Source organism: Gymnogyps californianus, chromosome 1 (genome assembly GCF_018139145.2).
Source record: "Gymnogyps californianus isolate 813 chromosome 1, ASM1813914v2, whole genome shotgun sequence".
In the NCBI taxonomy this organism is placed as follows: domain Eukaryota; kingdom Metazoa; phylum Chordata; class Aves; order Accipitriformes; family Cathartidae; genus Gymnogyps; species Gymnogyps californianus.
Genome location: NC_059471.1, coordinates 216538427 through 216562281, shown reverse-complemented (window position 1 = coordinate 216562281; position 23855 = coordinate 216538427). Strand labels below are relative to the sequence as shown.

At 42.2% G+C, this 23855-nt stretch overlaps 1 protein-coding gene across 3 annotated transcripts in view; it reads right to left on the bottom strand.

The window, feature by feature from the left end:
* The window catches only part of EXOC4 (exocyst complex component 4), a 417970-nt gene extending 397166 nt beyond the window's left edge, over positions 1 to 20804 (bottom strand). For all 3 annotated transcript variants that reach the window (XM_050900532.1, XM_050900548.1, XM_050900541.1), the window contains exon 1: positions 20719 to 20804. In XM_050900532.1, the coding sequence (XP_050756489.1) occupies positions 20719 to 20804 (86 nt within the window). The remainder of the gene's footprint in view (positions 1 to 20718) is intronic.
* Between the last annotated feature and the right edge of the window lie 3051 nt (positions 20805 to 23855).

The window sequence follows — 23855 nt, the reverse complement described above, 5'->3', positions numbered from 1 at the left end:
TCCCCCTGAGGAGGAAGGAGCGGCAGAGACAACGTGTGATGAACTGACTGCAACCCCCATTCCCCGTCCCCCTGTGCCGCTCGGGGGGAAGAGGTAGAGAAAATTGGGAGTGAAGTTAAGCCCGGGAAGAAGGATGGGGTGGGGGGAAGGTGTTTTTTAAGCTTTGGTTTTATTTCTCATTATCCTACTCTGATTTGACTGGTAATAAATTAAACTAATTTCCCCAAGTCGAGTCTGTGTTGCCCATGACGGTAATTGCTGAGTGATCTCCCCGTCCTTATCTCGACCCACGAGCCTTTCGTTGTATTTTCTCTCCCCTGTCCAGCTGAGGAGGGGAGTGACAGAGCGGCTTGGGTGGGCACCTGGCATCCAGCCAGGGTCAACCCACCACAACTGCATACAAACTGTTTTGGATCATATACTTGAACATCATGAAACAATCACAACTTTCAAAGAAATTTGGAGCATCTACTTGCTGACAGTGAGATGCCTTTAAAAATACAACCAGTAGAGCATGAACACGTGGAGACCAGTATTTCATTTAAACCACAGAAGTTTATGCCTCTGAACTGAGGCACCATCTTAAGATGGTATGTATGCATTGTTTCCAACCCTAAAGGCTGTGAAAAAATACACCACCAGGAGTAAGAGAGATCTTCTCGATTTTCTTCTGGATTTCTCAAGCCGTTTGTGTGGAAAAGGTCAAATAGTTGGAAGGAGACAAAAAACCCACTGCTGAACGCTGCTGCTGCTCTCTGTTACCATAATGGCTTTCACTTTGGATTTGTTAAAGCAATGATTTTGGATTTGTTAAAGTCCAGTCAAACTAAAACCAGTATCTCCTGCTGTATCTCTTGATGTCAAGTAAGAAAGAAAATACCAATTTTTCTTGCAATAACAGTCACTTGTCCTCTACAGTAAAAGTTAGAAGGTAAGTGAGAACCGCTTGCACATCACTGAAAAATAACAAAGGAGAGAAAACTATTTCCTTATGGTTTATTTAAGAGTATCTTCAATGACAACAAGGAGGACACAAATCTATTTGATAGATTTTTCTGAATTCTTCCATACCATTAGGAAAGTAGTAGGAACTCAAGTGCAAAAGCTATTCTCAAATAAATGTAAACAAAGAACTTAACACAAACATACAATAAATGCTCCCTCCCTCTCAGAAAGTCAGAGACATACCCAGAACTTCCAGTTCACTACTCTGTCCTCCCTTCAAAGAAAAACAACAGGTTGCACCACCTACTCAAGGACTCCAACTTTAAAATGGGGAAAAAAAAAAAAAAAAGCCATTTCACAGGGGATCACGATCCCAGAAAGAGCAGCTAAGAAAACTCAAGTGAGCAAGCAAATCTGTACTACCATATGGAACACAGCACGAGAGGAGGACAGGAGCACATGCACACTTGTCCTACTCAACTACCGAGGAGGACAGAGGAATTACAGCCAAAATATATCCTACAAAACCCTAAAAGAAGACAATGTACCCAAGTGATGTATTTTACTTTACACAGTTTTAACACTCCTTTTCACTTTCAGATGGCAGTGGCAGAAGGGTAACAGATACCACATGGAAATGAGGAGAAGAAATCCTCTTTTTTTTGTTATACCTCAGACCACCAGCGTGGGCACCTCACACCCTCCTCCCCACTCCCAAATACTAAGAGCTGCACATTTTACAGGAGATGCAGGTGCACCTCTCCTCTTGCACAAAGAACACAGTGAAATGAGAACTCTCTTCCTCATTCCACTGACAGCGTAGCTTCTTCCAATACATAAAATTTATTTGTAGCATTTCAAGTTCCATGCTTCATAGTAGCTACAGAAACAGGAACGCTTTCTAGTGTTATTACATTAATATTCTACTCCCAAACATTCTTAGTTGTGTCTTAAATCACGTTTTCACAAAAAAAAGATATTTTTCTTAATTTGTACTCTATGCAAAGCACTCTAATATCATGCAAAAAGGACCTGGCAAGTAAGAACAGTAGTGCAGTGGTTAGAAAACAAGCCTGGAATTAAGAAATCTCGGTTACAGCCTCTGCTCTACTGCAGACCTCTGACATCGTGCTTGCAGCACCCTCACATTGCAGGCTGCATTTTGACACTAGAGCGTGAGCTACAGACAGCTCTTAGCTACTACAGACTCCTGATGCAAATATCTGCATTTCAATGGAATGGGCTAAGCAGGCAGATCCATGTCCTTGTGGCCCAGTTTCTCTTTCTCACCTGGGGAATACACAGCACTGGCTCCTCAAACAAGCAAGCTGCAATTACATGCACTAAGTACTATTGAAACACTCAGCGCTGTTAGCAGAGGTCATGTAAACACTTCAGACAAAGTAATGTATGAAGATGTGCTAGAAAACAAAGCTAAGCATACAGTTAATGCAACAGTATTAAACATACAGTACTAGCGAGATGCAGTGATGGTTGGGTTCATGCTATAATAGATGAATAGAAAGCATGTGCAAGAACATGTTTGGCAGTAAATCTTCCTCCATTGTGAGCTCTTGCAGATGAATACACTTTCTTTGTGAAGAACTGCTTTTTTTTTTGCTAGAAGAATGTTCTTCAGCATGGTTACACCAGACACGAACATATATCCTTTTTAGGAATTGACATATTGTTTAAGTTTGAAGCTGAACAGTATTGCTTGTCTCAGTAGTTAATGAAAACATCGATTCTCTCCAACCTGCGTTATAGATTGCAGGAGAATCATGGATTGCTACAACATAGAAGCGGAACCAAATTGGTCTATATCACGGACCATAAAAGTTTTTAGTTTTAATTAAACAAAATTCAATTTCAGAATTCTTGATTTGCCAAAGCAGTTGAAGCTTTGGCTTGAATCCATCTGCAACGCCAGTAGTTTCTTACAAAAGCTAAAGAACTTTCTCCAAGGCTAAGGCTACATCACTGTAATATCAGAGGATGTCACAAGCCTTTTCTAATGCTCCAGCAAGTTCCTGCCCTACTTAGGCTTCCTAACAACTTCCAGTCACATCCCTATTTTTTAATCAGATTCAAATTGTGCTGCCCAGTTGTTTTTGTCCTTGTAATTGAGTTTAACTTGCCCTCTACAGGAAAAATATTTTTTGCTAAGAACACTTGACATTTGCACAGCCAAGACATAGATGTTTATGAAGCCTGAGAGAGATGTCACAACAGGACCTGTATCTTAGAAACCACAAAACATGTCAAAAGAAGGACAAAGCTAGTATAGCTGGAAATCAGAAGCCTTTGTGAGATACCACAAGCTTATTCCTACTGAAATGATATAATGACAATGTCTAACTAAAAGCATCAATTTTAGTTGTCACTTTGCTGTTTGTCTGCTTAGATACATAATATACATCTGCTGCCACCTTCAGCAGAATCAAGAGCTTTAGGGGGGAAAAAACCAGCCCATCTGGCTGAGCACCACACACCTTCTCACACAGTCTAAACTCCAAAGACCTCATCTTTTAAACCGACAACATAGCCAGTAGTAACATGAAAATATTGCCAATCTATATTAAAAAGAAGGGTAACAGGAATACAGATGTCTCAAAGCTCCAGTCCATCCAACCTGACTTCAGAAACCTCAGCAGCACACGTTGGGAATGTAGCTGCCAATAAAGTCTTTTTCTTCACTTACGGTTCTCTGAAAAATGAGTTTAATACGCAGTGGTAGCCCAGAATCCAACAAGGTGAGAGCAAGACAAAGGAATCACTCTGCTGCTGTATAAAACCTTACTATGCCCATACTTGGAGTGATATGTACAGTTCTGGTCTCCTCTCTCTTCTGTTGCCCTTGGAAGGGCAACTAAAACAACGGAGGGGATGAAGCAGCTGTTCTCTGCAGAGATGCTACGGCCAAGACTCTTCAGTTTGCAAAAGAAAAGGCTGAAAGGAGATATGACTGAGGTCTGCAAAAGTCAGAAACGAGATGAATAACATAAATGCAAAACAGTTTTTCACCAAATCGTGCACTACTAGAACTAGTGGCGCTTGTTGAAACTAATAGGAGATCAGTTTGAAAAAGGATGAAGCACACTTACACTTTAGGTAGTGAACTCCTGAACCTTGCTGCAGGATTTGAGGCTCACAGCTTCAGCACGTTCAGAAAAAGGGACTTAAATGTATTCACAGACAAGAGGTCAAAACAAATACTGAAGGAAACTAGCTGGAATGTATCCTCCAACATCCCTAACTCAACAACTGCAGACACCAGGGAAATACAGACACACTGGACACCAACAAGTGGCCAGGCCTGCATCCCCTCTCTAACATTTTATATTACCACTGTTGCAGACAAACTACCAGGCTGGAGGAACCATTAATCTGCCTTGACAGAGCATTTCTTTGGTCTTATCCTCTGGAAGGCTCCAGTAATGCAGACCACCTAAAGCTGAGCAATGTTTTGGAGGTGCTAGAGGTGATGTTACCCGACTCCTGCACATGCACACACAAACACACACGCCGTAAGCGCCAACATGGGGCCTTCCCTTCCCCTTACCAGGGTATTTCAGCATCCAAACCTGCAAGACAACAAGACAACCACGATCCATTCTTGCAGAGTTCTAGGTGACACCACTGTGCTATCAGGCAGCAGGAAGGGGGAGAAGGGAAGAGTTACAGACTTTCACGAAACACTGCTTTGTACATCCCAGGGACGCACTCACCAAGGACAAGACTGTATTAACACAGTTACATATTTTTTCAGCCTGTGATCCTAACCTGCAAGACTTCAACTCAATGGAAGTTTCAGACTCAGTCAACTGCCATGTTCCAAGATTTCCAGGTGGCTCTGTCAGATGCACCAGCTGGGAAACCTTCCCAGAATTAACACCTGTATTGGGAACTTCTCGCTTTCTTTAATTACCTGTTTCAGGAAAATATTGTGGAAACAATCATCACTAAAAATATCATACTCATATTTTGACCAGAAAATGTACCTATATTTACAGCCCTTTAGTGTGTACTAGCTTAAAACATTAAAGGGACCACTTACTATGCCAAAAGGGATAAATAATTCTACACAACAACAAAGAATTTAAGCCTAACAGGTTTTTTTTTCCCCTCCACCCACATGAGTTTGTCTTAAATATCTGTAGATCATTTCTTTATGGATAGGATAAAAGTTTAAATCACAACCCAAGATCCAAATGGGGAAAAGCAACATCAGAGACTGCTTTTTCATTTACTTTACTGAAAGACCAGCAAGTTTCAGAAGTATAAGGTTTTGTTTTTAGGACTCGGTTATTTCCAGTCATCATGGGAGTCTGGATTAATGGCTGGAGAACAGAAAAGAAGTGCATGCACGATCCATCCCACAATCATGTACTGAAAAACCAAAGAGCACTTAGAGAAAAGCAAACCCGTTCTTTAATGGATGAGAATGGCAATATACAAATAAGAGGAAGTGAAGCTGTTTCAAGCCAAAATGTCAGAAACAAGTGTGCTATAAAACTGAGAATGCCTCTTCTGGATTTTTTTTTTTTTCAAGTCACATTAAACCTTTTCCCAGACAATAATTTACTTTTTTGTCCACCATGGCTGTAACATAAATTTCTGCAACATATTCAAAAGCAGTACAAGTACTTACAACTGCTTATGGCCACCAGTAAGACCCTTCTGCTCATGTTGTTCTTAAGTCACTGTATCAATCAGATGAACCCTCACTATACCTATTTAAACCAAAACTAACTGACCACCTCCTCTCTACTCCAGTAATTCATTACCATGTATTTTCCTCCTTCAAAAACATAACATTAAATCCTTGAAGTCTAGCAGCATCTGGACAAAGAGGAGCAATGCCACTTCAAAAAGGAAACATTACCTTGTACACCTGAATTTCCTACCTAAGCCCCTCGGTACAGGAGCCATTTCTTTTTCTTGCTCTGCACAAAAAAAAAGCAAAGCAAGGAATACTTAATATTCTTGAGATTATATATGTTCCTGCTAACACTGCAGAAAAGTAAGCCAAGGGCATCTTTGCTTGTTTCAGTTCTATTAAAATGTGTGGCAAGGAAGAAGAAAAGTCAACACACTGTTTGCCAAATAGAATGGATCAAAATTGTTTGGGAAAGGAACTTCGCAGAAAGAACTTTGAAGGGGGAATTACAAAACAGAACAGGATTATGAAACAATGATAAATATACATTAGCTTTTCAGAACTCCCTGAAAAACAAAAGCATTCAAAACATATGACAAACAGGAGGAACATCAATTTAGATACCGAGTACGTGCAGGTTATGAACTCAGTGGGGATCTCCAGTAGGGTTCCCTGATCAGTTCACTTGTTTTTTCATTTTCATTTTTCTAAATGAGAATCCGCCTCCCCTGTAAGATACCTGTAATTTGTACTTGGCAGCTGGATGGCTGCATATGCCTGTCTCATTAGCAAGAGCTCAATAGGATTAGAATAATTCCAACTGGATGTTAGTCTGTTAAGAGACATTTTTATGCTACAGTAAAACAGAAATTCATTGAGCCAAATCTCATTGACTTTTGATTTTACATAGTTAAAAATACAGATTACCCAAATGCAAAATGCTTAATTCACTGGAGTCACTTCCACATACGGAAGACAGGATAGAGAGGATGATCAGACAGAACCCTGAAATGTTTTTATCATGGGATGTACAGCATATTTCATACAAGAAAAAAAATGAACCTTCCTATTTCCCCTGAGGTCAGTGAATTTACACTGGAATTAGATTAATTAAAAAAAAAGTCCATCGGGACTATTCATTTCAGTAGAACTTGATCTGTAGATCACAAGCATTTTTCATCTCCGCTTTCCAGCATCCAACTCAAGTAACTAGCACAGGGAGTAGGTGGAAAGACTTTTAGAGGCATCCTGAAGCACTGTCATTCTGCAACATGCCTAAAGCCTTAAACTGCTTGCTACAACAGTTCACATCAAAGACAGGAATATCTAGTTTCCAAAGGTAAATACATAAGAAAATGTATTCACATTGACCAAATATAATTGCCATCTCTACCATTTCTGCAAGAGTCTGTACCTTTCTAGAAAACTGAACAAACTCCACAGCTCCAGAAGAGTCCTCCTTCCTCAGCACCACAGATGAAGGAACAAAGTGTCTCAGACATGTTGGCACAACTAGGACCCAAAAGTACGTTTGAATCTACCCTCACCTGTTGCTTTACAGCAGTTCAACAGCCTGTAGCCATCAAAAGCTAGAGAGTAATTCAAAATACAGAGAGGCAAGATTTCTGACTTACTGATGCTTACCCATAAATGCTCAACATGGTATTTGGAAGCAGCTGGAAAACTCACTTGAGTCATTAAAACTTTTTTCTCTCCACAGACCTCAGAGTCTCAGCATTTTCCTCTGAGCGGCAAAATGAAATGCTTCTCTCACTAAAACACTAAGGAGCTTTGAGAAAGTCACACAACGTCTTATTTTTATAATGCAGAAAATGCTACAGTCTACAGCTACTATTTACCATAGCAAATACGTACAGTGCTTTGAAAATGCAACACATTGGGATAAAAGAAACGTTTCTCTAAGAATCAATGTAATTAATCTGGTCCCAGCAACAACTAACACCAGCAGACTCCATACACTATATAACAAGTTATTCTCACACTATGGACTTAGTGTTTGCTATTTCTTTGTGTTTTGACAAATCAATGTTTTTCATAGACCTATCCAAGATCCGCAGGTGCCCAGACTGCAGAACTACCACACAATCTCATCTCCTCTGTAAATTTACTCCTACAGTGTGATGCATTAATTTCGGGAGTAAGGGAAGAAAAAAAAAATAAAAGGGCGAACCCTCAAAAAACAACAGGCAGATGACATAAAAGGACAGAAAACAAGCCATAATTTCTTCAACAAGCTAATAAATTTCTTTCATTGTTGTGAACTGAAAGAACAAGTTGTTTACTAAGCTAGTCAACAGCAGAGGAAAACAAACACCATTGTACTAGACATCATGTGGCACAACAGATAACTACAGGAGTACAGAAATGCTATACAGAGATGATCAGCTGCAAAACTATGAAGCAATTCACCTCCCTTCGTAACATGCTATTTTTGAGCTTCAAATGCACTCCAGCCCCAAAACAGGATTTAACATCATCGCTCCCACCACCACAGAAGGCACACCACACACAGATTAATCTTTATTCTGTGTAACACCCATGTTCCCACAAATGCGCACAGCTTACCCGCACCAACAAACTACTACAAAATAAGGTCTGATGAGAATGAAATGCACAACAGACTTCTTTGCTCAGTCCCCATATCAACAAGCTTAGCGCAAACTGAGAATAGCCACAAGGGCAGTTACTAAGAAATGCTTTTGCCGGGGCATCCTGCAACACTCAGTAGGAAAAGCTTTTGCAAAGCCAGCAACAGGCATCATTGCAGGTACTTTAGGCAGCCACAGTGCCAAAGAGCTCAAGCCGTCGATGCGTGCTGCTGAACCACAAAGCTTCCAGGGGACTATTTTGTTCACATAGAGACACGTGCAGCAAATGTGGAAAAATTTGGGTTGCTAAAGAAATCCACTCATCTTCCTCTCAAAGGGATGCATGAATGAGTCTCCTCCATCTGCACTTTCAAATTTATTTTCCTGCTTGACAGTGATGATTTAGTTTTAGCATATGCCGTCCTACTAGTGTACCTCAGTCTGAAGCATCAGAGAAGCAACTCTACTTTATTTTCCCCTCTCTTTTATTCTACAAGGGCCAATAACAAAAATAAGTCAGACACAATTCCATGAATTTCTGAGCTCCACATGCCCACAGTCCAACCCTGTTCTGTTTTGCAATGTGCTGAACACACGAGCTCTCGGTCTTCTGAACCTGAACTCAGGGTGCGATCCACACCACTCCTGCTTCATCTAGGAGGATGACTCCTTGCCCCCCTTACCCCCATATTTTGCATTGTGGCAAAACAAAGGTAACAACAACCTTTAAGACTATCCATTTACAGGCATCAACCTCAAAATTACAGCTCCAGCAGGAATCAGATTTGAGACTCAACAAGAATTCCTGTTTACACTGAGAAGTCTCTTATTTCCCCACACAGCTTGTAATATCAAGGGCTTTAGTCTGTTTTCCAGGGCAGATGAGTAATTTCATTTGCCATCATGCTGTTAGCTTCCTACCTGCCCAATAAAACGCCAAGAAAATTAGATTGTCCATTTTAAGAGAAAACTGTTAACGTTAATGAATAATAAATGTTTCATTTCTGCAAATTTGCTTTTTCTGATGCCTCCAGCTAGGTTGGGTGGATAACTGCCTGCCTATTTTACCTACCCTAAGGCCAGTCCAGTTAAGTGTGATTCCTGCTAAGCTATGGATAGTAAACAGAGTCTTAATTATCAGTTTCTTGACTAGAGAATTTGTTTCACAGGAAGAACATTGTAGTAACAGTATGTGGGCATTATGCTTCTGTGAATTTTTTTATTAAACAAAAGTGAAAGAACAGATACTGTGTGCAAAATGCAAATATGCGTTTTAGAAAACTACTGCTAAGTTAGCACCTGCAACATGCTAGACAATTCTTACAGGAGAGGAATGTTGAAGTCCCTGCTGCTTTTGACCATTGCTGTAGGTGTTCAGCATCTGCATGTCCCTGTAGAGCCTCTCCTCCTCTGCTCCACAATATCAGAGCAGACGTATACAAATATTTGCGGTTAAAGGCAGAAAAGAGTATTACATGATGCACAGGTGCAGCTTGGAAATCCAGGAAGAATCTTCTGCTACTTCTGGATCAGGTTTCTTTAAGCATGCAATGCACTTGCCTTCACTCAGTGTCACTTATTCAAATGAAAACACTCAAAGACAGGGGGAAACACCAACAAAAAAAAGGCAAGCCAATGCAATTTAAATATTTCTCATCTGATCAGGAAAACGAACATTTTAGTGAAGTGTAATTGAACGGAGTGCTGAATCACTGGGGGGATCAAACAAAGCTCCACTTTTAACAGCAATCCACAGTAAACTTTCTGTCACCTGTTTCTACAGTGCTCTGCATCGCATCAGGCGCCTTGTTAAGCCTCCCAGTTCCTCGCTTTAAAACACCTTTGAAGCTACAGTGATACCGACAGCTTGTGGTATCAACTGCACACAACACAGCTTGGCTTAAAGCTTGGCTTGGTGAAAGCTAAGGCTACGTTTAGAAGTGTGGCCAACTTAGGGGACTCACTTACGTTGTAACCTTTTTCGCCAGTAAAAACAACGCCTGAAATCTGTTCAACAGAAGAAGCTTCTTAAGTACACACTGCAGCCTTGGGCAAAATCTGAAGTTTAAGGGATACACTATGACCCATCCCTTCCGAAGAAACTGGGCGAGGTTTTCAATGTTTTACAGTTTGGATAACAGTTAAACAATAATTCTTACTGTCCATCTTTGAAATCTGCAGATAAAGAGTGCTGGGTACGTACTACATATCAATATTATAAAAACCCTCTTGAATACTGTTCACGACATATCATAGATACTTGCATCACTCTGGACAATAAAATTAATAGTACAGCACTAAGATTATCAAAATTACCCTTCAGGAAGGAAAATTAGAGAAGGGGGGTTTATTTACTTATTTCTTCTCCATTTTACACCACACGAAGGACATAAAACACAAACCAGATGTCCTGCTTTCGGCTGGGATAAAGTTAATTTTCTTCCTAGTAGCTGGTATAGTGCTGTGTTTTGGATTTAGTAGGAGAATAATGTTGACAGCAACAACTGAAAACATCAGTGTGTTAAGTAGTGTTTATACTAACTCAAGGATTTTGCAGCTTCTCATGCCCAGCCAGCAAGAAGGCTGGAGGGGCACAAGAAGCTGGGAGGGGACACAGCCAGGACAGCTGACCCAAACTGGCCAAAGGGATATTCCATACCATATGATGTCATGCCCAGTATATAAACTGGGGGGAGTTGGCCAGGAAGGGCGGATTGCTGCTCGGGAACTAACTGGGCATCAGTCAGCGAGTGGCGAGCAATTGCATTGTGCATCACTTGTTTTGTATAGTCTAATTCTTTTAGTATTGTTATTGTCATTGTCATTTTATTATCATTGTTATTATTTTTCTTCCTTTCTGTCCTATTAAACTGTCTTTATCTCAACCCACGTGTTGTTTTGGGGTTTTGGTGGGGGTTTTTTTCCGATTCTCTCCCCCATCCAGCTGGTTGGGGGGAGTGAGTGAGCGGCCGTGTGGTGCTTAGTTGCCAGCTGGGGTTAAACCATGACACCAGAACAAGCCTCTATAAGGTACAGGGAAAAAAAGAAAAAAGAATCAAAGCATGGCCTTAGCCAACACAGACAATTTTTGACCAACAAAGGATTTGTGGAGTTAAACGAAGAAAGCAGTTGCTAGAAGCAACAAATAATCATTTATGCAGAGCACTGTGGATGTCTAGAAAGACCAATCTCCTCTCTGCAGGGAAGAGCTGCAATGTGCCAAGGAGACTTCAGTATTAAAAAGGGGGAAAAAAAAAAAAGCAGAGTAAAAAGAAACCCATTAGAATGTAGTTACTTTTCATAAGGCACCTCTTGCTGATGACCGTGGCCACACACCAATTTACAGTATTTGCCTTCTCATTTCGGTTTAAACCATTGTGATCATTACTAGACATTTATAGTGCACTAACACCTGAAGGCCAACCACACAGCCGCCCCATTGAGAGACACCGCTCAGACACACAGACCGACAGCGCAAGCTCTTTGTGGCAGGAAACCTAATAGACAAGAAACAACAACAGGTGAATAAAAGATAAGAGGTCAGGATGCGAGGGAAAGGGAACAAAATAACCGAGATGAGAGAGAGCATCTGTCCACATCTCGGCTCTCCAGCACAAGCAACCGTAACCAGACAGTGACTCAGACACTGTCAACTTGCAAGTTATCACAGGAATTGCAGCAGTGAGTTTGAAGTGCAAGGTGTTGGGAGGATCAAGTATTAACTTCACAGATGCATGGCAGATGCACATAACTGCTCTGCAAGAAGAAATACGGTATGATAAAATGCACTGATTTGTTACTACCTTTTCCTCCCGTAAAAGCTGTAGAGGGAAACAGAACATTACACAATGGGTCTGATCCTGATCATTTCAAGGACTGGGCCTTGTAGTGAAAATGTCAAGCAACACTGAAGATCAAACATGCATTTTGAAAATGTTTATTGGAGGCACCTTACTAGTATTTAATCCTCTGAGTTAATCAGAATAAAATGCATAAGTGAGGAAACAATAAAATCTGGTCCTTTCTGAAAATCAGGGTTTGTTTGGTTGGGTTTTTTCCCCCTAAGGCTTATTTTTATGGGTGTAAAAAAAATTCTGTATGGGAAAAGAGCCTGCCCAGAGCAGTTCAGCAAGTATTCTTCCTCCCGACTGCTGTTCCACCCTGCGAGACCTTACAAGCAGCTATGTTTCAACAGAGCGCAATGAAAAAGTTTTGTAAAGCACCCTGGGACAAGAACAACTGTACTTCAGCACACTGTCTAGGCTGCTCTACAAATTTCCAGAGGTTCATTAAACTAAATGGACTTATTTGAATTTTATAATTGAAAACTGTTGTCTTAAAGACAAGTCCCAAATGGGGTGATCTACAGCTTCCAGCACTATTTAACCTCAAAGCATATCATCTGATAATACATGTTTTGAAACCTCTGCAGTCTCATTGAAACCACTGTAAAAGTTGGTTCCTTATGAAACAAAGCCAGCCAGAAGAGGGGGAAAAAAAAAATCCAAAAGGTATTTAACAATTTAACTCAGTAGCAACATGTTGAATGTTTTCTCATTATTTTCAAAGGTTACTTGATTGTTCCTATGAAATTCTGGATTTGAGGAAACTAATCAAAATGTTCAGGAGACAAACTGCTCCTTTCATGGAGACAATGAGGTGCTGGAAAGAACGTAGTAAAAAAATTGCACCATACAAGTCAACAGGCATGGGAAATGGGGTATCACTGTCAACTGACTATAAAATTATAGAGGATCTTTTCCTTGGGGGGGGAGTGAAATCCTGATGCCAGCATGCTCCATCCTCATCAAGGGGAATACAAGGTACCCAGCCTCCATATGACTAGATCTCCATTGTGCAAACAAAGAAATAACTCACTCCTTCGCTACAAGAAACGGCAGAACCAAGTCTCTTCAAAATGCTGTTAAACACACAAAGTAAACAGAGCATTATAAAACATTTTCCTCCTCTAGTTACATTCCATTAATCTTTCATGACGCTTACACTGTTGGTTAAAGCATTTTCAACAGAAGTTGACGATCTTTTTATCATTGAGGACTTGCAGATGTACGCATGATAGCTGCAGTGAAAAGGCTGAGCAGCCTACAGCCATCTAAATAAATATCATCAGGGAATTCTTTCTTTTGCTAAATTAACCAACCCTTAATCAAATTTCACCACACCAATACAAACGATGCAAGTATAGCTGGTGATCAGCTGATTTCTGAAACAAAGACTGGACTGCAGTCATTTAAGATGATGACTTCAACAGAAGTCACACTCCTTCAGATGTCTCCAACAGCAGTACATTAAGATGAAAAAACAACCCCACGCACAGGCAAAACCCTAACGACGTTAGCTGCGCACCTTTTTCCACCTTGGAAAAGGGATGCAGACAGACCGATGGGATGCCAGTTACACTGCCAGGCGCAAGCAGAGCGACCCAGGTACCACTCCACTGTGTGAGAGCTTGTCCAGGACTATCTCCATGTACATGAGACCACAGGTAATATCTCTCTACCTTTTTTTGTAATTAACTTTAGATCCAAAAAGCCAACACAGCTACTACATGAACTACCACACTCCCAGGAGAAAATTAAAGTCCTACAGATCAGTATTTTCAGATCTGCAAGAGCAGAGGCTGCACAACGCTATTCAGACCTGCCACCTGGATGATTAAAAGATGAAAGAGTATTTAAGGAGCCATTGGCCACCCTGCGCTATGAACCCATCCTTGATATCATACAGCATTGGAACAGCAGCCCCACATGATTCAGCAAGAGGCTTCGGAAATTTCATTACTAACCTGAAGGTTTCAAGACTGCACTGGAATGAAGAGCTGTTGGAGGCAACATCTTCAAAAGAGTTGAAACCACAGAACATGTAATCATTTATTAACAAAACCAACTGTTTCTGCTTCCTAGTTTTGTAAGGGTAGGCTACACTCCAACTCTGCACAGTGCATTGTCTAAAGCTAAAATAAGAGCTGAAAAATAAAGTACCTTGAGCTTTTAACAAGGCATGGCCACACACATTGTCCTTTCGCGTATGGTTGTGTATTCACATGTGCACCCTCACCTATTGCTGCTATTAAATGTAACCAAGTATCTGTATCAAGCTACAACCCAACACTTGCCAAATATGCATACAAGTGCCTCAAGAGTACTGCGTTCAACTCTGGGGCCCCCAACATAAGAAGGACATGGACCTGTTGGAGGGAGTCCAGAGGAGGGCCACGAAGATGATCAGAGGGCTGGAGCACCTCTCCTATGAGGAAAGGCTGAGACAGTTGGGGTTGTTCAGCCTGGAGAAGAGAAGGCTCCAGGGAGACCTTCTAGCAGCCTTCCAGTACCTAAAGGGGGCCTACAGGAAAGCTGGAGAGGGACTTTTCACAAGGGCATGTAGTGATAGGACAAGGGGTAATGGCTTTAAACTGAGAGAGGGGAGATTTGGATTAGATGTAAGGAAGAAATTCTTCACTGTGAGGGTGGTGAGGCACTGGCACAGGTTGCCCAGAGAGGCTGTGGATGCCCCCTCCCTGGCAGTGTTGAAGGCCAGGTTGGATGGGGCTTTGAGCAAGCTGGTCTAGTGGAAGGTGTCCCTGCCCACGGCAGGGGGGTTGGAACTAGGTGATCTTTAAGGTCCCTTCCAAGTCAAACCATTCTATGATTTTAAGATCATTTCAGGAAAATTTAACGTTTAAAACCATACTCTGCGATATACATTTTTTTCCTCAATGAATTTCTGAGCTACTTGTCTTGTAGAAGAACCACTACCTTTATAACATTGGAAAATACCATTAGCAATAAAAGTGGTTTTAAGAGACCATTACCGTACATACATATCAGAATAACTCAGCTTTATTTCTTGTAGCAGCTATTTCCCAAATGTAACAATGAGGGCAATAGCTATACATCCATCTTTCTCACTCTACATCACAAACTGGGATATCAGTTCTATTGCTTTAGACAGAAAGAGAAGACCAAATGCCAGGTCATTACTAAGAATCCATTTTAAAAAGTTCACTGTAAACGTAATGAAAATAATGGCCAAAAAGCATTAAAAAGAAAAAGAATTCCACTTGTGAAAAATAAAATATGTTCAAGGTTTTTTGCCCGTAATTTCAACTTCTGCAGACATGAAAGTAGGAAATGCACTGCAGCTTGCCTCACTTTCAGTTCTCCTTGTCATCTGTCGTATGTGTTTCCCTGTGTGAAAGCTTAGCACAAAGATTTCAATAAGGTCTTATGGAGTCACTGCTAAACTTTGTTTTCTCCCAATTAAAGCAGCTATTAAAGGCCAGTTTTAAAAAATAGCAACCTTTAATTGGAAAGAAAAACGCCTAACAATAAATAAAAGGCAGACACATTCACCAATTAAAAATCTGACAAGATCTCTCAAAAAAATAGCACTTGCTAAATGCCAGGTTGCTTATTTCAGAGCACAAAAGCTGCTTCAACCAGCTACCAACAAAACAAAAGGTTAAGAAAAATCAATATACATACACGTGTTTGTCCTCTGAAAGATAAAAAAAAAATATTCCCCAAGTTGTCCTCCAGCAGGGGAGCAGAATTTTCTTCATTCTCTGCACTATTTTGTTAAAAAGACATTGCCAAATCAGCATTAGACTTCTACAACAAAAGCTCCTGGTCTCCAGTGACAACATTTTGACCTTACAAAGTACCTTTTATCTAAGGAACTTGAAGGATCCTTCTCATACGTGAAGGAATTAGCACATGTTTTGAAAGCGGGTGTGCTGAGGCACGAGTGCAAGCGCTGCGCTTTCGACCATCCAGCAGAAGCGTGGGGACAGAAGCTGTAAAGCCCTGATATCCAATATCCTACTCTAGAAGTCACAATCCCAGGAGCTATGTTTTCTTGTAGCAAATAATGGTTGTTTCTTCTCAGCAATGTGAGGACAAGGGCAAATTACAGATACTCTCATATCCCCTAAAGGCACAGGGAAAAGAAGGAAGGCCCCCTTGAGCCGCAACAAAGGTGGGGATTTTAATAGCAGACTTTGCAAACATTCATTAAGCTTCCCAAACACTCTTTACTTCTAAAACATTTATTGTTATGAACAAACCCTCTATTTCTCCTTTAGGAGAAACAAGAGGGAAACTGTGCCCAAGAACTCAAGTGTAACCCAGCAGCAGCACTGCTGAGGGTAGGACTACACTTCCTCGTAACTCAGCTCTCCCGGTAGCTCCTGGCTCTTTTCAAATGGATCGGTCCTGTCCTGGGGCAGTGCTGCACATCGTTCACTCCTGACAGCGTTCCTACAGGCAGGACAGACAAGGCACCAGGTACTGCTCCATCCACCAAAAACACAGGTTTTTAATATCCCAGGAGGGCTGGTGCGCTCGTACTCCTGTAATGCTGGGCAGGAAACACTGTAAAACATCCTACCTGCAGGCTGCAAGACAGGTTTTACGTTGGTAAATAGTCTGAACTGCTGTTCATAAATATGTACAGGTTTTGGAACCAATGAGATACTACAAGGATCCCAAGAGGAGACCTGAGCTGGGTGGTTTGCTATGTGGACACAACCAGTCTGCTTGAGTCAGGGCTACGGGGCAGCATGGGCACCAGACATCTGCACTGCAGGGCTCGGGAGCCAGAAATCACCCCTCTGAGCCAGACGACCTTAGCAGTGTTATCGTCATCCAACAGATCCTGGTTCAGCTCAAACACCAGGATTTTATTTTCAGTTTTGTACTCTACTGAGCAGCACGTCTCCTTCTGCTCAGGCAACAACTTCTTCCAAATTAGTCCATGCTTGAGGCCGCCTTTATTCTCTGTTCTTGGCAACAACCGGCAAACCAAGGTGAATTCAATCAGCACACAAATCCTACAGGAAACAACTCCCACAGAACAAACGTGTTCCCCAACACAACAGGAAAAACTGACACTTCACAGGGACAGAAAAGCGATCAAAAGTGAGACAGTCTTTCCTGTTGGGTCTTCCTTCATCTCAGAGTTTTCTGCATTCAGAGCTGCTGAAAAGCAACACCGTAGAGACTAGGGACAACCCAAAATTTCCAAACTATGTCAAGACTGCGATGAACAACAGTGATGAAACCTACACTGTTACACTGACATATATGCAGTTAACTTCCCTGAAGCAGCAGCGTCCTGATTTTAGACCAGAGCCCCAGCTCCCATAAAACACCATTTCTTACTTGATTTTAGTGCTGCTATAATATGTTAAACTTTGTCAAGGATCTGGCCCCAAATACTCTCCCTGAAAGTGAGACACTTTTTGTCCTGGGAAGACCAGTGAAATAAGTACAAGAATCCCTAAATCTAGTATCAGAGGAAAGTAAATATTATTATAGTAATATATAAAATTATATATTATAAATATATAATATATATTATATATAAAATAAAAATATGTATTTATATATAATATATTTATAAATAATATAAAGTATATGATAATAAATATAAATATTTAATAATATAGACATAAAAATATAATATTAAATATAAAATGTATAGCATTTATATATAATAAATATAAAAGTAATATATTATTCAGTCTCTTGCAACAGAGAGCTACTGAGCTTGAGTAAATATCAAAATTATCCCTTCATTAATAAAATCATTTATATTTATAAAAGGCCTTCCAGCTTCACATTTCAAAGCATTTTATAGACAATCACACTACATAAATTTTGCAGACCTCAACAATGTTTCTTTTTGAAAGACATAACCGTCTTTGCCATAACCAAGTAAAATATCATAATACTTGAAGAAGCTCCTCTGGTTTTGTTTGTTTACAGCAGAAGAATGTAGTCAGAGTTTTGCTACTTTTCATACACCGTTTCCTTTTACAGGCCTTTCCCACAGCAACAAGAGAGAAATAAATAGCCTTCTAAATAAACAGGGAAATGCAAGTGTAAAACCACAAGGATTGGCAGAAGACTCTATACATAACTGTTTTGGAAATAAAGCTATCAAGAAAAGAAAATTTTGCTACATTTCAAACCAATAGCCTACTGTTAAAATTTGTAATATTTTTCTGAAGCTGAGTAGAGTTACAAGAAAGACACATTTAACCCACCCACGTCTAAATTTGTTTGCAATGGTATTTTATCAGCATACAAAACAGCAAAAAATTTCACCTGTTGCTTGGCAAGTTCATCCTCACCTGAGCTACTATACAAAAACAACATACAGAAGAAAGTGATTTAAATTCCTTTCCACGCCATTTGCTTTTTGTACTTGGCTAACCCTAAGAAACGTGAATATTATTAACACAACACTTTTTCCTTCCTTTGCAATCAGTTCTACTTTCAGGTTTTCATGGTCTGGCTCAACATGACACTTCAAGCTCTGCAAAGAATCTCTACATCCAAACCAAGTTCTAATTAAATTCTGGACGTTTAGTTATCAGGCTGTTCTATTGAATAATTTTAATTTCATAAAGTTGATAACCTCAATGGTGTGTCTAAACACTCGACCTAAACTAGCCAAGCTATCAGTGCCTGTAAGCCAAAGATTATTAGACAAACATGATTTCTTATTTGGAGAACACAGTAACATGAGCTCACTCTCATTTTATATTCTAAATGAAATAACAAGTGCAGATTTATTAAAATGGAGACACAAAAGAAGGTCCTTAAAATACTCTCGGAAGTTATAGGAAACGCGAGGGGGGGGGGGGGGGGGGAAAGGACGATTACTACAGGAAATGCTGCAGCAATCAATGCACGTATATTATTCATTCTTCCACTCTCTACAAATTACTGTACTTTCTCTAAGTTAAGGTTATCTAGCTACAACCTACCACGTCTGCCTCTCCAACTTATTTGAATTTGTGGCTGATAAAGAAACACTAAGCAAAACACATTATAAATCCACACTATTTATCCTTGTCCCAAATATAAGGTGTAAGTGCCCAGCAAAAACTCAAGATCCAGTTGAGAAGCCTGATTTTTTCAGGTTTTCACAACTAATCATGGATTTATTATGCAAACTCATGAACAATTGCACCCATGAGTGTGTGTAGGCCTGGATATAAAATTGGCAGGAACACCACCCATTTTAATAGTCACGTATTTGGGTATTGGCTTCCCATCCCTTTCCCTTTCAACATTTGTTATATACAAAATAAAAAGTTACCTAAGTACACTACTACCACTGTCATACCTCATGTTTATATGAGGTCGTACCAATGTACACTTTTCTCCATCTGCATACATATATATATACACCTGTAACTCCAACCTAAACAAGTCTGCATTTGTAACAGTTTTTCTTATAAAGCTAATGAACGACATATACATGAAATGGAAAAGTCAGGCGCCACAGTCTGTGTTAAGCATCACCTTTCATTCATTGTTCAGTGTGATTCTTTGTTACCTATTACCATACAATTCAGAGACGGCAGTCACGACCCTGGAAAGGCTAAGCAGTGCTGTGAACCAGCTGCTTTTTTCAGAGCCACCATCTACCTCAAGTTTTGCAAGATCTGAAAGACCAGTTTTCAGAGTAATGAAAGAGAACGGAATTTTGTCCTAAACATTATCATTCACAGAGGTTTTTAAAATCATAACATGTCCTAGATACAGAACTATTGCTACAATAATTTTCCCAAAGTAATAGAATGACTATAGTTTCTGGCAAAGACATTGAAGTAGGGACCAAAGTTTGAAAGTTCATTACAACTCACAATATCATACGACTGCCTGCTGCTCACACCTGCTTTAAAGGGTGTGCATAAGGCCAACATTTAAAAGCTTCAGTGTGGGAAATCAGCTGCCAACCCACTGGTTATAACCAGCATAGAACAGATTTACAAGCTGTTGAAGAAGGCACAGAGGGAAACCAGTAAAGTGAATGCAGGTCCTTGCTTGGCTCCAAGTATATCACAGAATCATCCTCTAGCAGAGGAGGCAAGAGTTCAGGAATAAGGGGAGACAAAAATCAATAGTCTAAACATGACCAGACACCACTGCTTTCTTTTCATCCCCTGCAAGACGGTGAGACTCAGAAGATGTAGCACTTTTCCCACTATCGCATCCTAAAACAGGATGGAGTCTGCACACAGGACTTCCTAGTCCTACAGCTTTTCCAACCAGCTGTATTTTACTCAGTGCTGCTGTCTGTGGATGGGGGTCAACTACCTACTCTACAGCAATTAGAAGATGGTGCCTTGACCCTCCCTGTATGGCGTTAAGTTAGTGCTAACTGCAGGGCTTACTCCTCTGACCCCAGGATACAGCAAAGTAAGGGGAACAGAAGGGGGTGAGCCAGGCAGGGCGGGAGGACGGTGGGACACCCCTCAGGAGAAGGCCTGCTCCAGCACTGAGACCTCCCCACCGCTGTCAGGGCCCTGGAAGGACCCCAGGCTCTGGAGGCCCGGCCCGGGAAGGCCCCCACAGCACGGCAGGGCCCGCACACGCCCCTGGGTCACCCCCAGGAGCCCACGCAGCGCCCAGGGGCGGCCCTGCAGGCAGGACGGGAGGCTGCGGAGCGGGGCCGCGCCGCCCCTACCTGATCACAGAGATGAGCAGCCCCGAGGGGTCCTTGCTCTTGCTCATGGTGCTCCGGTAGCGGCCCGCCGCCTCGCCTGCCGCCATCTTGCACCCCCCCCTCAAACACAGGGCAGCCACCCGTGCTGGCACGGCACAGCCAATCAGAAGAGAGGAAGCGAGCCGCTGCGGAGCTATAACCCAATAAGAGGCGGAAGGGGCGGGGCGCGCGGCATCAGGATGCTGTGCAGCGTGCGGCGGTGCCGCGGAGCCCTCTGGGAGTTGTAGTTTTTATGGCGGCGGTTCGGGCCTACTCCAGGCGCAGCCTGGAACTGACAGAAACGCGCCGTCGACGATACAATCCCCCCTTCGAACGGCAGTTGAAATGGATTAACAGATTAAGAAATTACCGACCAGACAAGATACATCTGCAAAGAGGGCTGTGCCAAAAAGTCATCACTAGCTCTGGAAGCTGCAGAAAAAGGGGTGGGAGCGCGAGGGACCAAAGCCGCCCATGCAGAGCCTGGCCACGCCGCCTCATGGCGGCTGATGTGCTCCCGGGCCTTTGCCGGACTCAACAGCGAAGGGTTTAAACGTTTATAGGGTTTAAAATGAACAAAATGCACTAGCTACTTCGAGTAATGTGTCCTACTGTGGTGGGTTGACCCTGGCTGGATGCCAGGTGCCCACCCAAGCCGCTCTGTCACTCCCCTCCTCAGCTGGACAGGGGGAGAGAAAATATAACGAAAGGCTCGTGGGTCAAGATAAGGACGGGGAGATCACTCAGCAATTACCGTCACGGGCAAAACAGACTCGACTTGGGGAAAAAATTAGTTTAATTTACTGCTAGTCAAATTAGAGTAGGATAATGAGAAATAAAATCAAATCTTAAAACACCTTCCCCCCACCCCTCCCTTCTTCCCAGGCTTAACTTTACCCCTGATTTTCTCTACCTCCTGCCCCCCCGAGTGGCGCAGGGGGACGGGGAATGGGGGTTTGGGTCAGTTCATCACACATTGTTTCTGCCGCTTCTACCTCCTCAGGGGGAGGACTTCTCACACTCTGCCCCTGCTCCAGCGTGGGGTCCCTCCCACGGGAGACAGTCCTCCATGGACTTCTCCAACGTGAGTCCTTCCCACGGGCTGCAGTTCTTCCCGAACTGCTCCAGCGTGGGTCCCTTCCATGGGGTCACAAGCCCTGCCAGCAAACCTGCTCCAGCCTGGGCTCCTCTCTCCACGGGGCCACAGGTCCTGCCAGGAGCCTGCTCCAGCGCGGGCTTCCCACGGGGTCACAGCCTCCTTTGGGCATCCCCCTGCTCCGGCGTGGGGTCCTCCACGGGCTGCAGGTGGAGATCTGCTCCACCGTGGACCCCCATGGGCTGCAGGGGGACAGCCTGCCTCACCATGGTCTTCCCCACGGGCTGCAGGGGAATCTCTGCTCCGGTGCCTGGAGCACCTCCTCCCCCTCCTTCTTCCCTGACCTTGGTGTCTGCGGAGTTGTTTCTCTCACATCTTCTCACTCTGCTCTCTCTGGCTGCAACTGCAACTCCCCTGTAACTTCTTTTCCCCTTCTTAAATCTGTTATCCCAGAGGCGCTACCACTGTTGCTGATGGGCTCGGCCTTGGCTAGTGGCAGGTCCATCTTGGAACCCACTGGCATTAACTTTGTCGGACATAGGGGAAGCTTCTGGCAGCTTCTCACAGAAGCCACCCCTATAGCCCCCCCGCCACCAAAACCTTGCCACGCAAACCCAATACACCTACGAACTATCTAATGCTAAATATTAGCTGCATGCCACAGCCTCAAGCAGATTCTGATCACCAAGGACATCTACAAGGCGTTGCTGAAGTGTCACTTAATTTAATGTCTTTACGTTACCATGTTTTTAAAAATAGTTTTCCCCAGGTTTCACTGGGAAGGTGGTGAGGTGACTCAAGCTGAAACAGCGCAGGTGACCTTTGAAGTCAGCTCTGAAAGTAAACCTGAGGTAGTCAGCATTTTGCATTTGAACTGTGGTTTTTGCACAGCTGGAGGTGACAGATCAGAGTCAGATCACAAACTGGCTGGGAAGTGGCAGATCTCCGGCACCCAACGCTTACTGAAGGCCAACCTACTTGCCCATAGTCCTTGCTTTACCATCGACGCACTCTATCTCTTGCCACAGGATCATCATCTTTAGACAAGGAAAGGCGTATGCTGTGTTCAGGGTTAGAAAACAAAAGGTTGTTTTTCACCAGCTTGCTGGGCAACATCAAACGAATCATCTTACAACAGCTGCCTCGCTTTTCCCATTTCCAGATAAGGGATAATGATACCTCTGCAGTCGAGTCCTTTGAGAGCTTGTGTTAGAAGCACCATGTAAGACCCAGGTTTGTTATTGCAGAGGCAGGAATTCCTCAGCAAGTGCAGTAACAGTCAGGTACTAACAGCTGCTGGGTGTTTTCTAAACCAGGTTCACTCCGTCATGTCAAAGACACTACTCCTGGCTGCTATTCTGGAGTTGTTTCTTCAGCCGCAAACTGCACGTTAATGATTTTAATAGCATGAAAATTGCTGAGATCTGTAGGTAAGTCAACAGTACCCATTTATATGAACTGTATTTGAATTATAACGTAATTGGAAACATGGTATTCCTAGGGCTTATTTACAACAGGAAGATTTCCACAGTAGCTATTGTGGAAGAATCTCTATTTATTATAATCAGTGGCTGTACCTATTATCATTAGCAGAATGGCAGAATAAGAACATGGGCACTTTAATTCTGAAATAAAAGATACTTTATTCCTGAATAACCAATGTGTTTTCAGAAGGGAGTAATTACTCCAAAATGAAGTGATTTTTATCTCCAGATAGGGTGTGCACTTGAAGTGTGTTCCTGTATAGCTGTTCTGCTACACTTCCCCTGTGCAGACAGGCTCTCAGCTCTACAATTTGCTATTCAGCTACACCAAAAAAGCTCATCTTTGGTGATTTTCTGGGCAGGTTTGCTAATGCCTTTGCTCGAGGATGGTGATTTGAATGGAAGGAGTTTTATGCACTGGCTGGAGGGAGGTTTTTCTCAAATGGCCAACTTGCCAATATTGTTTTTTTGTTAATTGGCAATTCATATTGACTGCTCTGTACCGGCACGTCCTGGAGATTGCAGTGGGGATGAAATCA